This window comes from Miscanthus floridulus, chromosome 3 (genome assembly GCF_019320115.1).
Source record: "Miscanthus floridulus cultivar M001 chromosome 3, ASM1932011v1, whole genome shotgun sequence".
Classification (NCBI taxonomy): domain Eukaryota; kingdom Viridiplantae; phylum Streptophyta; class Magnoliopsida; order Poales; family Poaceae; genus Miscanthus; species Miscanthus floridulus.
In genome coordinates, this window is record NC_089582.1 from 116,267,416 (window position 1) to 116,284,910 (window position 17,495).

General features: G+C 50.7%; 3 protein-coding genes and 1 pseudogene across 3 annotated transcripts; 2 read left to right on the forward strand and 2 right to left on the reverse strand.

Moving 5' to 3' along the window:
* The first annotated feature begins 327 nt into the window (after positions 1 to 327).
* LOC136546607 (formin-like protein 15) lies at positions 328 to 3,788 on the forward strand. The gene is made up of 4 exons (XM_066538577.1): positions 328 to 1,569; positions 1,688 to 1,887; positions 2,013 to 2,257; positions 2,672 to 3,788. The coding sequence occupies exons 1-4, from the start codon at positions 503 to 505 to the stop codon at positions 3,464 to 3,466; spliced, it is 2,307 nt and encodes a 768-aa protein (XP_066394674.1). The 5' UTR covers positions 328 to 502; the 3' UTR covers positions 3,467 to 3,788.
* Positions 3,789 to 4,071: 283 nt separating this feature from the next.
* Positions 4,072 to 7,521, reverse strand: LOC136546608 (acyl-coenzyme A thioesterase 2, chloroplastic). The gene is made up of 5 exons (XM_066538578.1): positions 6,828 to 7,521; positions 5,536 to 5,713; positions 4,922 to 5,409; positions 4,608 to 4,736; positions 4,072 to 4,488 (listed from the first exon to the last, which is right to left on the reverse strand). The coding sequence occupies exons 1-5, from the start codon at positions 7,419 to 7,421 to the stop codon at positions 4,345 to 4,347; spliced, it is 1,533 nt and encodes a 510-aa protein (XP_066394675.1). The 5' UTR covers positions 7,422 to 7,521; the 3' UTR covers positions 4,072 to 4,344.
* A 1,468-nt stretch (positions 7,522 to 8,989) lies between these two features.
* LOC136546609 (UDP-glucosyltransferase UGT13248-like) lies at positions 8,990 to 11,636 on the forward strand. The gene is made up of 2 exons (XM_066538579.1): positions 8,990 to 9,880; positions 10,755 to 11,636. Exons 1-2 carry the CDS (start codon positions 9,146 to 9,148, stop codon positions 11,481 to 11,483), a joined length of 1,464 nt encoding a protein of 487 aa, XP_066394676.1. The 5' UTR covers positions 8,990 to 9,145; the 3' UTR covers positions 11,484 to 11,636.
* Positions 11,637 to 15,095: 3,459 nt separating this feature from the next.
* LOC136546610 (UDP-glycosyltransferase 79-like) lies at positions 15,096 to 17,008 on the reverse strand (annotated as a pseudogene).
* Positions 17,009 to 17,495: the final 487 nt, after the last annotated feature.

Genomic DNA, 17,495 nt, shown 5'->3' on the forward strand with positions numbered 1-17,495 from the left:
CAAGAATCCAAAGCACACATTCCCATCACGCCACACCAGGTCCGGTTTAGTTTGCAAAAAATTTTACATTTTTTACATTCCTCGTCACATCGAATCTTTGGACGCATACATGAAGCATTAAATATAAATAAAAAATAAAATTAATTACACAGTTTAGACGGAATCTACGAGACGAATCTTTTAAGCCTAATTAGACTATGGTTGGACACTATTTACCAAATAACAACAAAACGCTACAGTAGCCATTTTGCAAATTTTTTTTTTGCAAGGCCCCAGTACACCGCTCCATGGCAGGCATGCACCGCTTCCCATGCCCCGCCTCTCTCCTCCTTTCCCTGCAGTCGCAGTCACAGCTGTGGTCGCTTCAGCGTTCACAAGCGCGTTCACCCTCCTCCAGTCCTCCTCCCACCTCGCAAGCTTGCTCACTTCTGTGTAGTAATCCTCAGCAACCTCGTGGGGACCGGGGACATCGTTGCCGTTCCCGGGCTCGGCAGCCGCCGCAATGCTGGCGCAGGTGCTGCTCGTGCACCTGCTCCTCCTCGCCGCCACGTCCTCGGCCGACCATCACCGCCATTACTGGGGCAGAAGGGCGCTGCACGAGCCGCTGTTCCCTCTGGAGAGCACGCCCGCGCTGCCGCCGCCACCGCCCGCGCCGTTCTTCCCGTTCTTGCCAGGCGCCGCGGCGCCGCCGACGGTGACGCCGGAGGCTGGCTCCGCCTCCACCCCGGCGGACACCGGCGCGGGTGACGCGTCGTCCTCCTCCTCGTCGCCGCACCCCACGGCGCCGGCCAACATTTCGTCCTTGGCCGCGCTTCCCGTCTCCTCCCACACCGCGCCGCTGCGGTCCTTCCTCTCCTCCCACCGCCTCCTCACCGTCCTCGTCCTGGTCGTCGCCGTTGCTGCGGCCGTGCTCACCGCCGCGCTCGTTTACATCCTCGCCCGCCGCCAACGTCGTCACACTCCCAAGGAGGAACCTGAAGTGTACACAAAGCCCTCCTCGCTTGTACCGGTCAACCCTGTACTCTACGATGGTGGCGACCAGCATGGCCGTGGCTCGACGGCCACCGTCTCCAGCACCAGCTCGCCGGAGCTCAGGCCGATGCCGCCTTTGCCACGGCAGTTCCAGCAGACGCGGATGAACTTGCCGTCATGCTCAAAATCCGTTCTTGACGCCGGAACAGGAGGTAAGCGAGCATCAGAGGGTGCTCCTCCTCCTCCTCCGCCTCCTCCACCTCCGCCTCCAATGCCACGGGTGAAAGACAAGTGCGGCGCCACAGCAGCAGCAGCCCCTCCGGCGCCGCCACCTCCTCTGCCGCGAGCCGGCAACGGAAGCGGCTGGTTGCCCCGGCGGCACTCCGAGCGCCCAGCGACCACGGTGATCAGGGCCTCGGCGAGCGCAGTTCACCCAGAAGAGTCTCCAGGGCGCACGCCGCCAGAGAAACAAGCGGACGCGGACGCGGACGCGGACGCGGCTGCTCTGCCGAAGCTGAAGCCGTTGCACTGGGATAAGGTGCGCGCGAGCTCTGGCCGACCGACGGTGTGGGATCAGCTGAAGGCGAGCTCTTTCCGGTGAGGCCGTGTCCGTTCTTGTGTATTGGCATTGCTTGCACTCGACTAGAGTTACTGACATGATAACTTAACGTGCTTCCATTGTTTACTCTTTCAAACTCTTTCTGCATGCGAATAGAGTGAACGAAGAGATGATTGAGACATTATTCGTCTCAAATTCGACATGGAGATCGTCCAAGAGTGGAACCAAGGGGCCAAATTCCAGTTTGTGCAGCCAGGAGAACAAGGTCCTCGACCCGAAGAAATCACAAAACATTGCGATAATGCTAAGGGCGCTCAATGCGACCAAGGAAGAAGTGTGCAAGGCAATCTTAGATGGTGAGTACACTGAGATGAGATAATCCTAATACATCTATTATTCTGTAAACAAGCATCCACAGAACTTTTCCTCTGAAACATTCAGCTTCACGAACATTTGCTTGTACTACCATTATCGGAAGCAGGGCAGGCAGAAAGCCTTGGAACTGAGCTCTTGGAGATGCTGCTGAAGATGGCGCCTAGCAGGGAAGAGGAGATCAAGTTGAAAGAATACAGGGAGGATGCTGTGTCTAAGCTTGGCCCTGCTGAGAGCTTCCTCAAGGCGGTGCTCGCGATTCCATTCGCTTTCAAGAGGGTGGAAGCGATGCTGTACATCACCAACTTCGATTTAGAGGTCGACTACCTCAAGACCTCCTACAAAACTCTTGAGGTAGTAATCTTTACGACTTCACCAGCATAGTTCCATTGAGAGACTTGAATGAATAAGAATACAGAAATGAGGTGTGCCATAACAATGGTTCTAAATCAGATTTTAGGACTGCTGTTCATTTATGTGATGCATTCTTTCAGATCATTTTGCTTCCCTACACTCTATCTCCATATAGCCGTGGCAGTATGTTTGTCCTGATGGGTAAATGAACGACTTGGGGACAGATTGACAGTTCTATGAGCAACCAATCAGCGTTTCAGAATTCTCTATTACTTAGGAATTTATCACCGAAGTCTAAATCTCATTTGCATAAGACAAGAAATGCCAAATGCCTGATCAAAATTCATCTCGTTATCCTGTTTATTTGGAAATAAAGTAGCACAGACAAATTGCTGACATTTGTTGTCATTTCAGGCAGCATGCGAAGAGCTGCAGGGCAGCAGGTTGTTCCACAAGATATTAGACGCAGTCCTGAAGACCGGTAACCGCATGAACACTGGCACGAACCGTGGAAACGCCCATGCCTTTAAGTTGGACGCACTCCTCAAGTTAGTCGATGTAAAGGGTGCAGATGGCAAGACGACTCTCCTACACTTCGTCATCGAAGAAATCATCAAGTCTGAAGGAGCTAACATTTTAGCCACCGGCCAAACATCTGACCAAGCGAGTGCCCTTGCAGATGATCTGCAATGCAAAAAGGTAGGCCTGAAAATCGTTGCAAGCCTTGGCGGTGAGCTCAACAGTGTCAAGAAGGCGGCAGCAATGGACTCCGACGCTCTGGCCAGCTGCATCTCCAAACTCTCCTCCGGCGTCAGCAAGATCAGCGAGGTCCTGCACTTGAACCAGCAGCTTCTCAGTTCCGAAGACAGCTGCAAGAGGTTCCGCACCTCCATTGGCGAGTTCCTGCGAAAGGCTGAGGCCGAGATCGCCGGGGTGCAGGCTCAGGAGGGCCGCGCCCTCGCCATCGTCAGTGAGACGACCGAGTTCTTCCATGGCGACTCGGCCAAAGAGGAAGGCCACCCGCTGAGGATCTTCATGGTGGTTCGCGACTTCCTCACGGCCCTCGATCACGTCTGCAAGGACGTTGTGAAGATGAACGAGCGGGCAGCGGCCGGTGGGTCGTCGCGGCGGGTGGGGAACATGCACGTTCCTCCGGTGTTTAACGCGGTGCGATCCACCAGCTCGTCGGAGGAGAGCTCGTCGCCCTAGCCGTTGGGATGCAGCACTGATGTCTGAGCAGGAATCTGCATCCTGTTGTCTAGAAGAACAGCAGTGCAGGCTCCTACGTAGTAGGACCATGATATACTACTAAATATTTTGTACCTGGAGAAGATAGTTTGTAAAGTAAAGCCTATGATTCAGCGTGATGAACATCGTCCTGCCAATGGCCTACCAAAGGTGAAAGTGGCATTGTACATGATTCTGCATGCTGAGCGCTACTGTTGGATGGGAGCTTTTGAGCAACTGATGATCTAGCTCAATCTCATGCTAAATAGTAGATAGTACTATCTTGTCGTTAGTTCTTGATAAAAGCATTGGACAAGTTTAATCTGTTTTGAGGATCCTGTTCTGACGGAATTCTCACTATAACCCTCCTCTGCTTTTCACATACTAGTTTTATTTTACTTTATACTTCCTGAGCAACTAAATAAGCTTTTACAGCATGCTGAAATGAACGCACTTGCTGAATTGACTACAAAAGATGCATAAAGCGAATTGATCATCGCAACGTGCTACACCGACGACCGTTTGACAAAGCGATGATGCAAAAGGCAGTTGAGAAAAAGGGACACATGGGAACGGCCATTGTACCGTTTCAAGAGCAAATAAAAATAAATTAATAGCACGAAGATGGTGCTTTCTCTAAAGAACATTTTGAGTCTCGAGGAGTATGCTATTATACGCAACATGCGGCTTGTATAAAAAAACACAAATAGTACCATGGAGCTACAGCTATGCCGTTCTATTGCCGGCGTGTTACTTATCTGCTGATAGCTGCTGTTCAAATCGTCGCTAAATTCACCCTTAGCTGGTACGTGGTATATATCAAGTAAAGTACGTCCGAAACAAGTGGATCTGCGGAAGGATTAGTTACATAAACCCTCTGCCTCCATGCGCTCCAATATCCGCCGCGCCTCTTCTTCCGTTGAGGGAACAACATTGCGAATCTTCAACCCGTTCTTCAACATGTCACCACAGACCGTGAAGGTGAAATGAAACGTGTTGGAAACCTGTTCGTTGGACAACATGGTCAGCAAATCATCTAAGCATTCAAGAAAAAGGATTTCAGGGTGGAGCTTATGCAAGGCAAGTAGCATCCGTGGTAAACTGAGTGGGATTCTGGGATTACCTCACTTTTCCGGAGCTCAGGTCTTGTTACATGAGCGACAACTTCAACGTTGACCAGGGGCTGCTCTGGATTGTCAAGCTGGGTATACAAGACACATGATTTGAATCGAAGGAAGTCCCCTACATCCACCTGTGCAAGCACAACGACATGTTTATACCTATTGCTGATAGAAAATGAATTTGTAGTTTCAGAAAATATATAACATGTTCATTTGTGGACACTACCAATTTACATAGGAAAATATGGCCCAATATTTCAATACCAGTTACATTTGCGTTGTTCATATTGCTGAAAAGAATATGCTATTCACTTACTGGTTTCAAGAAGTCAACATGATCGACTTCAAGGAAACAAGGTCTCTGCCCAACAAAAGCATATGCGGTTGAGAAGGCAAGCTCAAATGCTCGGTGCATCAAGAAACCCCCAAATATTCGACCATGCAAGTTTCGTTGCTGAGGCTGGCAGACAAGAGAGTTCTCCAGACGGGTATCCTTCAGCAAGATGCTATCTCTATCAGCTAAAGCAGGCAGATCAGAGAAAACACGACCCTCTGCGAGCAACACATCCAGCCTCTCAGCCTCAGCACGGAGCTTATGTATCCCATTTTCAAGTCCTCCCTTCTGTTCTTCTCTCTTCCTTTTTCTCATCTTATCACGTGCTTCTCTTTCTCCAAATAGTTGCTTCTCCCTTTCAGTTTCAGGTGAAAGGCGGTTCACTGGAGCAGATTTTCCAGTCTTGGAATCACGCGCAACAAAGGTGAAGTTAGCGGTCAATGCAATGGGATCAGACTGATTATCACCATCTGTTGCAACATAACCACATTTGAGACAAGTCAGTTAAAGAAAAGCAGAAAACAAAATCTACCATATGCATCACTTGGTTCAAATCAATTAAGAGCTAGGTCAACATTCAACTGAACCAATAATACCTTTATCAACCTGAGTCACTTCAATCTGTATGTCAATTGATGAGCGCCCAACATAAGTAACAGCTCCAGCTATCTTCAAATCAGTGTCCACACGAATTGGCTTTTTCAGCTCCATTTTGTCAACAGAAGCAGTCACAACCAAAAGGGGTCTTGTTGTGCTATCTTCATCTGAACAGTGCTGCATGTAAATCAAGTTGTCAAGAAAATCCGAGCAGGATGCCAAAAGATACTATCATACTACCCAGGAGCATAAGAATCGGGAAGCAAAGAGAAGACAAAATCGCACGTCTATCACCCATTGGCATCTCCAAAAATACAGGTCTGTAACAAAGGGTAATACAGAACTTAACCACTCTGTGAGCTAAGTCAATGGAATGGTAAGACCAATGTAGCATCTGCTTCCACTACCACACTGGCGCCATTAATTCAACACCACAACTCTCATACAACAACAACAACAACAACAAAGCCTTTAAGTCCCAAACAAGTTGGGGTAGGCTAGAGTTGAAACCCAGTAGAAGCAATCAAGGTTCAGGCACGTGAATTCAGATTTATGGTACTAAAGAACAAAGACCACATTGACAGCCTCACAGGATTCAGATTTCACAATTTCAGTAGCCCATAACTAAACAGTTTGCAAGATTCATTACAATAAATTTCATTAAACCAATATTTCTTCATGAGAACAAAGCAACAAGCTCCCAAAAAATATAGCGGCAACTTATAGAGGCCGTTTAAACAATCTGGTGCTATTGCTCAGTCAATAAGTGTAACGCTTCAATGAACCTGCTTCACTTATGTTGTTGAGGGAGTCAGGGAGACAGTTCCATCATTTTACTAGCGTCTTATGTCAGTACGAATTGTTCTGGTCTGATGCCAGAAACCATGAACCATTATCGTCTCAACTCAACTGAACCAGACCCAGAAAGGAAATTGTTAAACTGCGGAGTGTCTAGACTCTACATTTTAAGATTTTCATAGGTGCGTCTACTTCAAAATTGTGATTCTGTTAGCAATTCAAAATCATGAAATTGGCACACGTGCTCCCTAGCATACACTATGGGTTTAATTTAACAAATTAAGGCATGGGGCCAGGTGGTGGGCACCAATTCATCCGCTGATGATGTCAAGTCAAAGATGACCAAATCATAAGCAAACACCGGGAATAACTAAAACTCTGATGAATACTTGCAGCAGACGTACACTTATCTCTCTCTCACTGATCACACGTGCTACTAGGAGACACGCAACGCAAGAAAGAAGGTCGAAACGAGTACCGCACTAGGCGTTACCTTGACGGCGATGGTGCCGGCGAGGGCGTCAAGATCCTCGAGCAGCTTGCCGATGCGCACCTCGTTCCAGGGGTCCCGGTACTGCTCCCGGAGGATGTCGTCGGTGCCGAACTTGTACACGATGCTGGTCCGGCTCTGCGCGGGCGTCTTGACGAGCAGCTCCGTCTGCGGCCGCTGCTCGGCGGAGGAGGTGGCGCCGCCGTTCCCCGCGTCCATCATCCGCTCGAAGATGCTGGACCGCGCCTCCCAGAGCGCGTTGGTCACCGGGGAGTGGTACATCCCGGGCCACAGGCTGAGCGGCCTCCGCGCCGACTTCCCCGCGTCGATCGCCGCGCCGCCTCCCTCTCCCTCTCCCCCTCCTCGTCCGGCCCCCAGGTGGGAAACCACCTTGATTGGCGAATCCATGGGCGGTGGTGGTGGTTCCTGGCCCCGATCTCCCGAGGCGGTCGAGGAGGCGCGTGTTGGCTGGGAAATGGGGATCCCTGAGGATGGTTCGAGGCCGATGGGGCCGAGGGGTGTCGAGCTTCGCGAGGTGACGCGGCGGCGGAGGAGGGTTCTGGAGAGCAGCGACGTCGCTGTCAGCCTCGTGGTCATGGGTACTTGGCCGCGGATGCGGGGCTCCGAGTCCGGCCTTGTGGGAAGGTGGGGTAGAAGGAAGAGGGGCAGGTGAGCCACGGCTTCCTCGCAACAGTTTTTTCGCGTTGAGCCCTCGACTGCGATCAGAGTCGACGGTTGGGTAGTTGGGTGCGTCGGTGGCTCGGTACCGGTAGAAATGGGCCGCAAAGGCCGAGAGGTTGAGCTGGGGTACTGCTGCTAGAGTGAATTTGGTCCACGAGGTTGAAAAGGCCTGGCCTAATGTAGGGCCCATGTGGTTGCCTGCCGCTCAGACGCTGCTGACACATTTCTCAGCTACACACTACATATAGAAGAAACATTAACACCTGAAGAAAGAAGAAGGTATTTTTTGACACAAAAAATAAGAAAGACTTGTGTTGTGATCGGACACTGTAAATGCATTCGTCATATGGATTTGAAAAACAAGAGCGAAGAACATGAACAAATATTGTAGATGCAACAAAGCTTGTAAAAAAGTCATAGGTCAAGATGTCTCCTCCTTGTGCATATCGATGGGTGTGATTGCCTCTTCTAATTTGTTCAGGCTGTTGGCCTGTTGCTGCAGCTCAAAACTAAATTTTACTGTTCCTTTTCCTGGTGGATGGTGCAGCTGCAGCTGCAGCCAGTACAAACGAGCAGGCTTGTTGTTCTTCCCCCTGTTTGAAGGACCTTTGTTTTTTTTTAATCCGAAGCCACAATTCACCTCTATTTAGACTCTGTTACTTGAAGGTCGAATAAATGATAAAGATGATTCATACTACTTGCGACCTTATACTACCTTATACTAACCCTCTTCCAGCCTTCCACCAATGGTTGATTATGCAAGTTGGTAAACTTTGCAAAAGTGAGACTGAAGTACTGAACTCTGAACCAAATGTGGGTGTTTAGCTGATGGCCTGGCCAATCTACCTGGGTCCGGTGACAGAGCTTGGCAGTAAGTTCAGCGGGGGCAGATAGAGAAATCAAATACCACCTCCATTCCAACTTATAAGATATTTTAACTTTTCTAGATACATAGTGTTTTCTATGCATTTAGATATGTATTATGTTTAGATACATAGAGAAAAAAAATCAATGTATCTACAAAAACCAAAATGTCTTATAATTTGAAACGGAGGGAGTAAAGCTTGCCATTTTTAAGCTCATTCGTGAACATCACAAATGAGCAGGGGGGCCAACGTCTAAATTGCTGCCTGAGCCTGATCGACAGCAGGTATGCCAAGTTAGCGACCAACCAGACCATACGTGCGTGCGACAAAGGGGGGCCTGATGCCGACCGCCTTGCTTGGAGTTGAGCAGCCGCGACCGGATATGCATCGGCGGCGTACGTAGACCGCTATGTTCTTTTGTCGTGGGCGAGTGAACACAAAATGAAGCATTTTACTGCTTACTGCAATATGCACATCTTGGTTTCTAAAAAATCTTCACAGGTATGTATGTATGTATGTATGTATAGCATATGTTCAGAGGGTTCTCCATCTATAGTCGCGATCGCGGTGACAACTGCGGTAAAATTTGCGTTGGCGACTGCCATTTGTAGTCGCGATCGCGCTCAGTTGCTGACACGCACCGGGCCAAGCTGCGCACTAGTAATCTAGTCATGTAGATCAATCTTTCTACACGGCAGTGCTACAGTGCCACACAATCGTTTCCTAAACGCAAGTAGACACTAGGGTCACTAGATAGCTAGCCAAGACACGGGCATGGGTTCCAACGCCGGCGAGAACGAGCCGAAAGCCGCCGCCGCCGCCGGCTCCCCGGAAGCCGCCGGCGGCGGCGGCGGAAGCCACGTGCTCCTCCTGCCGTACCCGAGCCAGGGCCACGTCCACCCGATGCTCCAGTTCGGCAAGCGCCTGGCGTACCACGGCCTGCGGCCCACGCTGGCCGTCACCCGCTTCATCCTCACCACCTGCGCGCCCGACGCCGCCGCGCTGCAGGGCCTGGGCGGCGCCAGCGCGGTCGGCCTCGCGGCGGTCTCGGACGGCTTCGACCGCGGCGGCTTCGGCGAGTGCGGCGACGTGACGGCGTACCTGTCCCAGCTCGAGGCGGCCGGGTCGGAGACGCTGGGCGAGCTCCTCCGGGACGAGGCCGCGCGGGGCCGGCCCGTCCGGGCCGTGGTCTACGACGCGTTCCTGCCGTGGGCGCAGGGCGTGGCGCGGCGGCACGGCGCCAGCGCCGCGGCCTTCTTCACGCAGCCGTGCGCCGTCAACGTGGCGTACGGCCACGTGTGGTCTCGCCGGCTGCGCGTGCCGGTGGATGGTGGGGCGGTCCTCCGGCTCCCTGGCCTGCCGGCGCTCGAGCCGGATGGCCTGCCGTGGTTCCTCAAGGTCGGGACCGGCCCGTACCCGGCCTACTTCCAGCTGGTCCTCCGCCAGTTCCAGGGGCTGGAGCAAGCCGACGACGTGCTTGTCAACTCGTTCTACGAGCTGGAGCCCGAGGTGAGCTGCGTGCGCGCTTGTTTGTCCTGTCGCTACCGTGCATACTAGCTACATGAGTTCATGTGCAGCCGTAGATGCATGCATGCTTCCGAGTTTCAGACACAGATACTGTCTACTATACAACCGTAAACTTTCACCCTTCTTCTACCTTTAGACAATCACAGAATCACAGATCACATGAAACAATTTTTTTTCTATGAAAGGACAAATCACAGATCCGTCGCCGCCACCGCCGCAGGTCGCGGTCGCTGCAGGTAGCCGCCGCCGGCGCCTAGGCTGCTCGCCTCCGCCTTTGCCTCACTCGGCGCTCCTCCTAGGATGCTAGCCGTCCGCTCGCAGGAGCCACATATGCTCGCCCGCCGTGTCCACTCGCCGGAGCCGCGACATGCTCGCCCTGTGCGTTCGCGTGCCGGTGTGCGCTCGCCCGATGGCCGCGGCGCTTGCTCGCGTGCTGGTGCTGGTTCTCCGCTACCGCGTGCGCTCGCCGTGTGCGCGCCGGTGAGAAAGTGAGAGGGGGAGAGATAAAAAAAATCCATATGTTTTTTATGCTGAAACATATGTGTGTTGTATAGCATTTCTGTATCGTTTTCAGTTGTATCTTTCTTTTTTCCCCTTCAAATTCCACACACCACGCATTTGCACCTTATCGTCACAATCATGCGAATCGATGCTCACTAGTGTGTACTCCATGCAATGCAACCATATCCTAGCGAATACCAGGTTCTCGAACAGATGTGTCAAGTTGGTCCCCCGCCTTAGTCCTGAGTCCTGACAGCTATGTCGGGAAAATATCTTGGCCGAGCTGGGCCAGCCATGTCGATCGACGACGCTGGCATTTGCACTAACGAGCAGCGTACATGGCGTCCACTTGCAGGAGGCGGAGTACATGGCGTCGGCGTGGCGCGCCAAGACGATCGGGCCGACGGTGCCGGCGTCCTACATCGGCGACGACCGCCTCCCGACGGACACCAAGTACGGGCTGCACCTCTACGAACTGACCGCCGCGCCGTGCATCGCCTGGCTGGACGCGCACCCGCCGCGCTCCGTGGTGTACGCCTCCTTCGGCAGCCTGTCCGACCTCGACCCGCTAGAGATGCGGGAGATCGCTCACGGCCTCCTCGACGCCGGCCGGCCGTTCCTCTGGGTCGTCCGCGCGTCCGAGACCCACAAGCTGCCCGCGGGCTTCGCCGAGCAGCAGCGCGGGCTGGTGGTGTCGTGGTGCCCGCAGCTGGAGGTGCTGGCGCACCGCGCCGTGGGGTGCTTCCTGACCCACTGCGGCTGGAACTCCACCGTGGAGGCGCTGGTGGCGGGCGTGCCCATGGTGGCCGTGCCGCAGTGGACGGACCAGCCCATGAACGCCTGGTACGTGGAGGGCTTGTGGCGGGTGGGCGTGCGGGCGCGCGCGGCCGCGCCCGACGGCCTCGTGCGGAGGGGCGAGGTGGTCAGGGGCATCGAGGAGGTGATGGACGGCGAGAGGAGTGCCGAGTACAGGAGCAACGCCGACGTGTGGATGGAGAAGGCCAGGGCGGCGAGCAGGGAAGGCGGCAGCTCCGACAGGAACATCGCCGAGTTCGTGGCCAAGTACGACTCGGACGCCAAGTGATGAGAGAAACAAAGACGCTCGACCATGCATTATTCCAAGGCGCCTTTTGCTACACAGGGTTGTACCAAAACACATCTGATCTGATGTCAAAACACACACACACACACACAACACACACACACACACACACACACACACACACACACACACACACATCTGATCTAACTAACCTTACCTACACACACACACACACACACACACACACACACACACATCTGATCTAACTAACCTTACCTACAACTCTGCATTTCAAAACCTGCAATGTAATGATGTAAACATCACTATTTGGTCTGCTCGTTTATCGGGTCTTCTTGTCTCTTTGTTTATGCTACTACTATAGTTCGTGATATAGTACAGTGTGAAACCAGTACTGGCCCATTGAAAGATCACTGCTATGCTTTGGGGCTTTTAGGCTGTCCAAATTATACTCCAAAGGCCCAAGGTTGCTAATGTCACTTACATGAGCTGGAATTATGGGCCAGAAACATCTTCCCTACAAAGGAATTAATGGAAAAAGTCCACAGGATATCCCTCAACTTTTACGACATTCTACTTTTCCTCCTTGAACTCTAAAACTGGATAAACCACATCCTGAACTTTTAAAACCGTTCGTTTTACATCCCTGACTTGTTATAAACGGTTTTCAAAAGCAATTTTGTCTTTTTCTTTTTTATTTATTTCGGCTGAATCTTTAAAAAATTATAGTAAATCACAGAAAAATCATAAAAAGAAAAATCTGATTTTGTTGGACTCCAAATGAGTAGATCTACATAGTGAACATATAATATGGTATACTTTAGTACATATTTTTGTACTGTAGCTTTAGATTTATTTAGGTGTATGCTTGTTAAAAAGTATTTATAAATCTATAACTAAGTTATACATGATCCAATGAGTATAAAATTTTTACTACAGTTCAAGAATACAATAACTTGCCCACCATAAAAATTTCATCATAATTGGACCATGAAAACTGCAGCTATGAATTAATTAAAGAAAAACATAGATCTAAAGCTACAACAAAAAGTTGTATTAAAGCATACCATATTATATGTTCACTGTGTATATCTACTGATATGGAGTCCAACAAAATTAGATTTTTTATTTTATTATTTTTCTGTTATTTACTATGATTTTTGTAAGATTCAACCGAAATATAAAAAGAGCAAAAGACAAAACCGCATATGAAAACCGCTTATAACGTGTCAGGGAGGTAAAACAAACGGTTTTAAAAGTTCAAGGTGGTTTGCCCGGTGTCGGTGCGAAAAGTGACCAACTAGTAAATATTTGTCGTTTTGTCGTACGTTGTGATCGAATGTGGCCTAGCACTCAATGACACAGGGTTTATACTGGTTCAGGTAACGTGCCCTACATCTAGTTTGAGTCGGTCGGTGACTTTATTCCTGAGTCTAGGTGCTCAAAGTTTGCTGTGGGGTTACAAACGAGTAGGAGTAAGATGGGGGTGTTAGAGGTCTATTCGGACTCTAGACCGAAGGGCCGAGAGTAACGGGAGCTCCTACGTGCGCTAAGTATTGAAATGTATGCTCTGTATAGCTTTAGAGTGTCTAAAGATAGCAGAGAGTGAGTCGGAATGATCGTGTGTTGTCTGTTGTTCGTCGAATCGACCCTCTCTTTTAGGAGAGAGCACATCCCCTTTTATAGATGAAGGAGATGGCCTTACAAGTGAGAGAGAGGGAGTGTGTGCTACCTAGTCTTGTTGCCCACGTCGTCGGGTATAATACGGTTTGTCGGCGCCTACAATACTGTTGACGCCCTGATGCATGTGGTTGATTCCATCATGTTCTTTTGGTATGGCAAATATCGACGCCTACCATACTATAGGACAAATGTCGGCGTCCACAACAATGTTCGTGTCCTGACATGTCTGGAAGGTTGTAAAGTACCCTTCTGACATGGCCTGACAGTGCTGTCCTACAGGTGTGCAGGGTACGGTCCTTGGTATTGCGTTTGACTTGTGCGCCTTACCTTATCTGCTCCGCCTGATTTCTCGGGTCCTCACCAAGCGGGCGCCCCCGTTCGGTCGTTCCCAGTCGGCTCCGACCGTGTCGGTCGGAGAAGAGCTGTAAGCAGAGGTTCGGTGTACTCTCGGTCGGAGAAGCAGGTCAGAGTCGGAAGCGAGCGTCGTCCTCTCCTTGGCCAGGCCTTCCAGTCGGAGAGGCGGGTCGGTGTCGAAAGCGAGCGTCGTCCTCTCCTTGGCCAGGCCTTCCGGTCGGAGAGGCGGGTCGGAGTCAGAAGCGAGCGTCGTCCTCTCCTTGGCCAGGCCTTCCGGTCATAGAGGTCAGTCGGAGTCGGAAGCGAGTGTCATCCTCTCCTTGGGTAGACCTTCCGGTTGGAGACTAGATCGTCCTTCCGGCCTGTCGTTAGGTATCCGGGCCGGCCCAGGAGTTGCGCGTCGTTCGCAACGTCGTCTGTTGGGCCAAGCTTTTGCTAAGAAGCAGGTCCATTAGGGACCCCGGGTTTATGAACCCGACACCCGATTTTAGAGTTCATGGAGGAAAAGCAGACTTTCGCAAAAGTTGAGGGATGTAATGTGGATTTTTTCCGGAATTAATCAACAACATGTGTTCACGAATCACGAGCGCTTAGGCCTTTGAACGGGAAAAATATACATCTTAGGTGCAAACCTGCAAAAAGTATTTTGGTTATTCAAAAAATTTTGAAACCTAGTACATCCATAATGAATCCACACACACACACACACACACACACACACACACACACACACACACACACATATATATATATATATACTTACATGTAAAAGCTGAATCAAACTAGAAAAATCATATAAAAATGACAAATTTCATATGTATTTACACTACAAGACAAAAACCAAAGAATTTTGTCACCTAAGAATTTCGTCTTGTAGAGCACATGCTCATAAATTTTGTTAATTTTTTTTAATGATTTTTTCTAGTTTGAGTTTGCATCTCAGTTTTTGTATATGAGTACATATATCAATGCACTGTGGATGTACCAAGTTTCAAAAAAATTGAACGATCAAAGTATGATTTTTGAAATGGTTTACATATTTCCACCTAAGATGTGATTTGCACCATATACACCCGTTGAACTACTGAAATCCGTGGACAAGTTGAAGTGCAGCGCGTAGTCACCAAGTACTAAACATCGCTCAACTACAAATTCCACAGTTTATAACCAAATAATAAATAGCAGATAGCGGCTTCATAACGAACTCAGATCGCGACAATGGGTGCTATAGCAGACACTAAGTTCTAATCGTGAAATATTAACAATAACAAGTTTTTGGAGCATATGTCAATACTAATATCATGTTTGCTTAAAATAATTAGAACCTTTTAATTAATCATTACTTTTATAATAACATAAAATCACAAAGAAGCATATAAAATAAAGAAGATATAAAGAAGACACATCACACATGCTCATATCAATTGAAAATAATACCATTAGTCATTTAATTATTCTTTATGATGGTCTACATCACCATCTTAACATTTTTATTATCATTGGAACCATCTAAATTATCACTTGAACTAGCTATTCACATAGTGAATAGCGGTCCAACAATAACAATAGCGGATGTTAAGTGCTATAGGGGCCCTAAGTTTCAACTTGCTATCTTTGACCCGCTGTCTTGTAGCGGTAGCAAGTGATAATTCAGATGGTGCTATTTAGTACTATATACTTATAACAAACCAATAATTTTTTCCATGATGTAGTAGGATCGCGTTACAGTTATAACCACATGCCCGTTCGGCTTACTCAGAAACCGATTTGTTCGACTTGTTTTTTTAGCCGGAACAGTGTTTTTCTTTCCCAACAATTCAGCCAGAACAGTGTTTTCAGTCAGTTTCAGCCAAGTTTCAGCAAACCGAACGGGCCTAAATACAACGCGAAGCTTTTCACGTTGTTGCAAGTCGATCACATTTATTCTGAAGGCGGCCTTTCATGACCTTGATGTCGATTATTTGTGGCTCTTAAATTTGGAGAGGAAATCCGAGATGTTGATATCCGAGCTGCCACACTGTTCATGGCCTTCCTTGCCTTCTTACTCCACTCCAAAGCTTTCAGTCTGAACTCCTCTCTCCTTTCCCCTTCCATCACCTGCCGCACACCCCTCTCCAACTCCTTCCTTGTGACCACTCCATCAGAATCCGGCCGTACCCACACGCCGACGCGCCACACGTCCTGGACGTACTTGGCGTTCGTCGGCTGGTCCGACCAGTGCGGCATCGCCACTATGGGCACGCCGGAGCTGATCGCCTCCAAGGTGGAGTTCCATCCGCCGTGCGTCACGAAGCACCCAACCGAGGGGTGCGCCAGAACGTCCAGCTGTGGGCACCACGGCACGACGAGCCCCCTCGCCATTGCCTCGCGGGCGAAGTTCTTGGGTAGCTTGGGGGTCTCCGTGGCCCGGACGACCCACAGGAACGGCATGCCGCTGCTGCAAAGCCCCTCGCCTACTTCCTCCATCTGTCTCGCGCCCAGGGAGGCTATGCTGCCGAAGGAGACGTACAAGACGGAGACCGGCGGGTGGGCGTCCAGCCAGGCCTTGCATTCTGTCGCCATTGGGGTGTGGAGGTGGACGCCGTAGGATACGTTGTCGTCGTCGTCGTCCGGAAGGTGGTGGTCGAGGTTCACCATGGCATGTTTGGGCCTACCGTCTTGGCACCCCACGTCGAAGCCAAGTAATCTGCTTCCTGTGAATGAATGTGATATACAGAGGATGACAATGACATGATGCCCAGTGTCTAAACTAATACATGTCCACACACACACACACTTGGTAGCACACAGTACCAGTCAGTGGCACGGCATTTTCAGGCGTGTGCAGCTAGCGTGCAGCGTGCAGTATACTCACTCACCTGCGGCTCCAAGTCGTAGAATGAATTGACAAGCACGTGGTCCGCGGTGCCCAAACCTAAGAACTGGCTCGTCAGCAACTCCAGAAGTCCCGGGGGACGGTTCTTGTCAACGAAGAACGTCGGCAGGTCGGCCAGTTGGAGCCGGACAGGCAGCCCCGCCAGATCCGGCAGCTCCACCCTCACCGGCGGGGACGGTATCCGGCCGGCCAGCAGGTGCGAGTACAGCACGGCCACGGCGCACGTCTGCGTGTGGAACGCCGGGCCGCGCCGCCGCGCCACGCTCTGCGCCCACGGCAGGAACGCGTCGTACACCACCACGTGCACCGGCCGGCCCAGCTCCGACTCCGACCGGAGGAGCCGGTCCACCGACCCCGGCCCGGCGAAGTTGAGCCGCGCTCGAAGTAGGGCCCGCGGTGCCCTCCTACCCCGTCGGGGCCGCTGGCGTCGCAGCCGTCGGAGAAGACGGCGACGTGGACCGAGCCGGTGGCCGGCCTGGTCGAGCTGGCGACGAAACGGGTGACCGCCAGAGTGCAACGCACGCCGCTGTGGCCGGCGAGGCGCCTGGCGAAGTGGAGGCGCGGGTTGATGTGGCCCTGGGACGGGTATGGCAGGAGGAGGATGTACGTGGATGCTGTGATCGGTGTAGTTCACCATGGCTGTAGCTAGTATCAGTGGGTGTAACAATGCTAGCCCGATGTTCGAGGGAAAGACGAAAGAGGTCCACGCTATATACAGAGAGAGACGCCCTTGCGCTGTTGCTATTGTGTGTGTCGATGAAGAGTAAATTAAGCTGAAGTATTTTTTTATTAATTAAAATAAAATTAAGCAAAAATATTATTGGTAGCGGAGGACAAGTGAGAATCTGAGATATGACGTAGACGCACTGACGTAGCGATGAGCTGTAATTTGTAGCACCTGAGCTCATGAAATGACGTGATACAATAGACATGTGCAAACTCAAGGTATGGCTGTGGCCCAACCTTAGCATACTGAGAGCTCCATCACCGTAGCAACCCTAGCTCTTGTCTATGCGAGACGAATTGTAAAATTCTACTGAATCCGATATATTGTCAGCTCGGTCGGCTGTTATATATTGCCTCTACGGCATGTTTTTAGTGTGGGGATACTAATAATTAGCAGT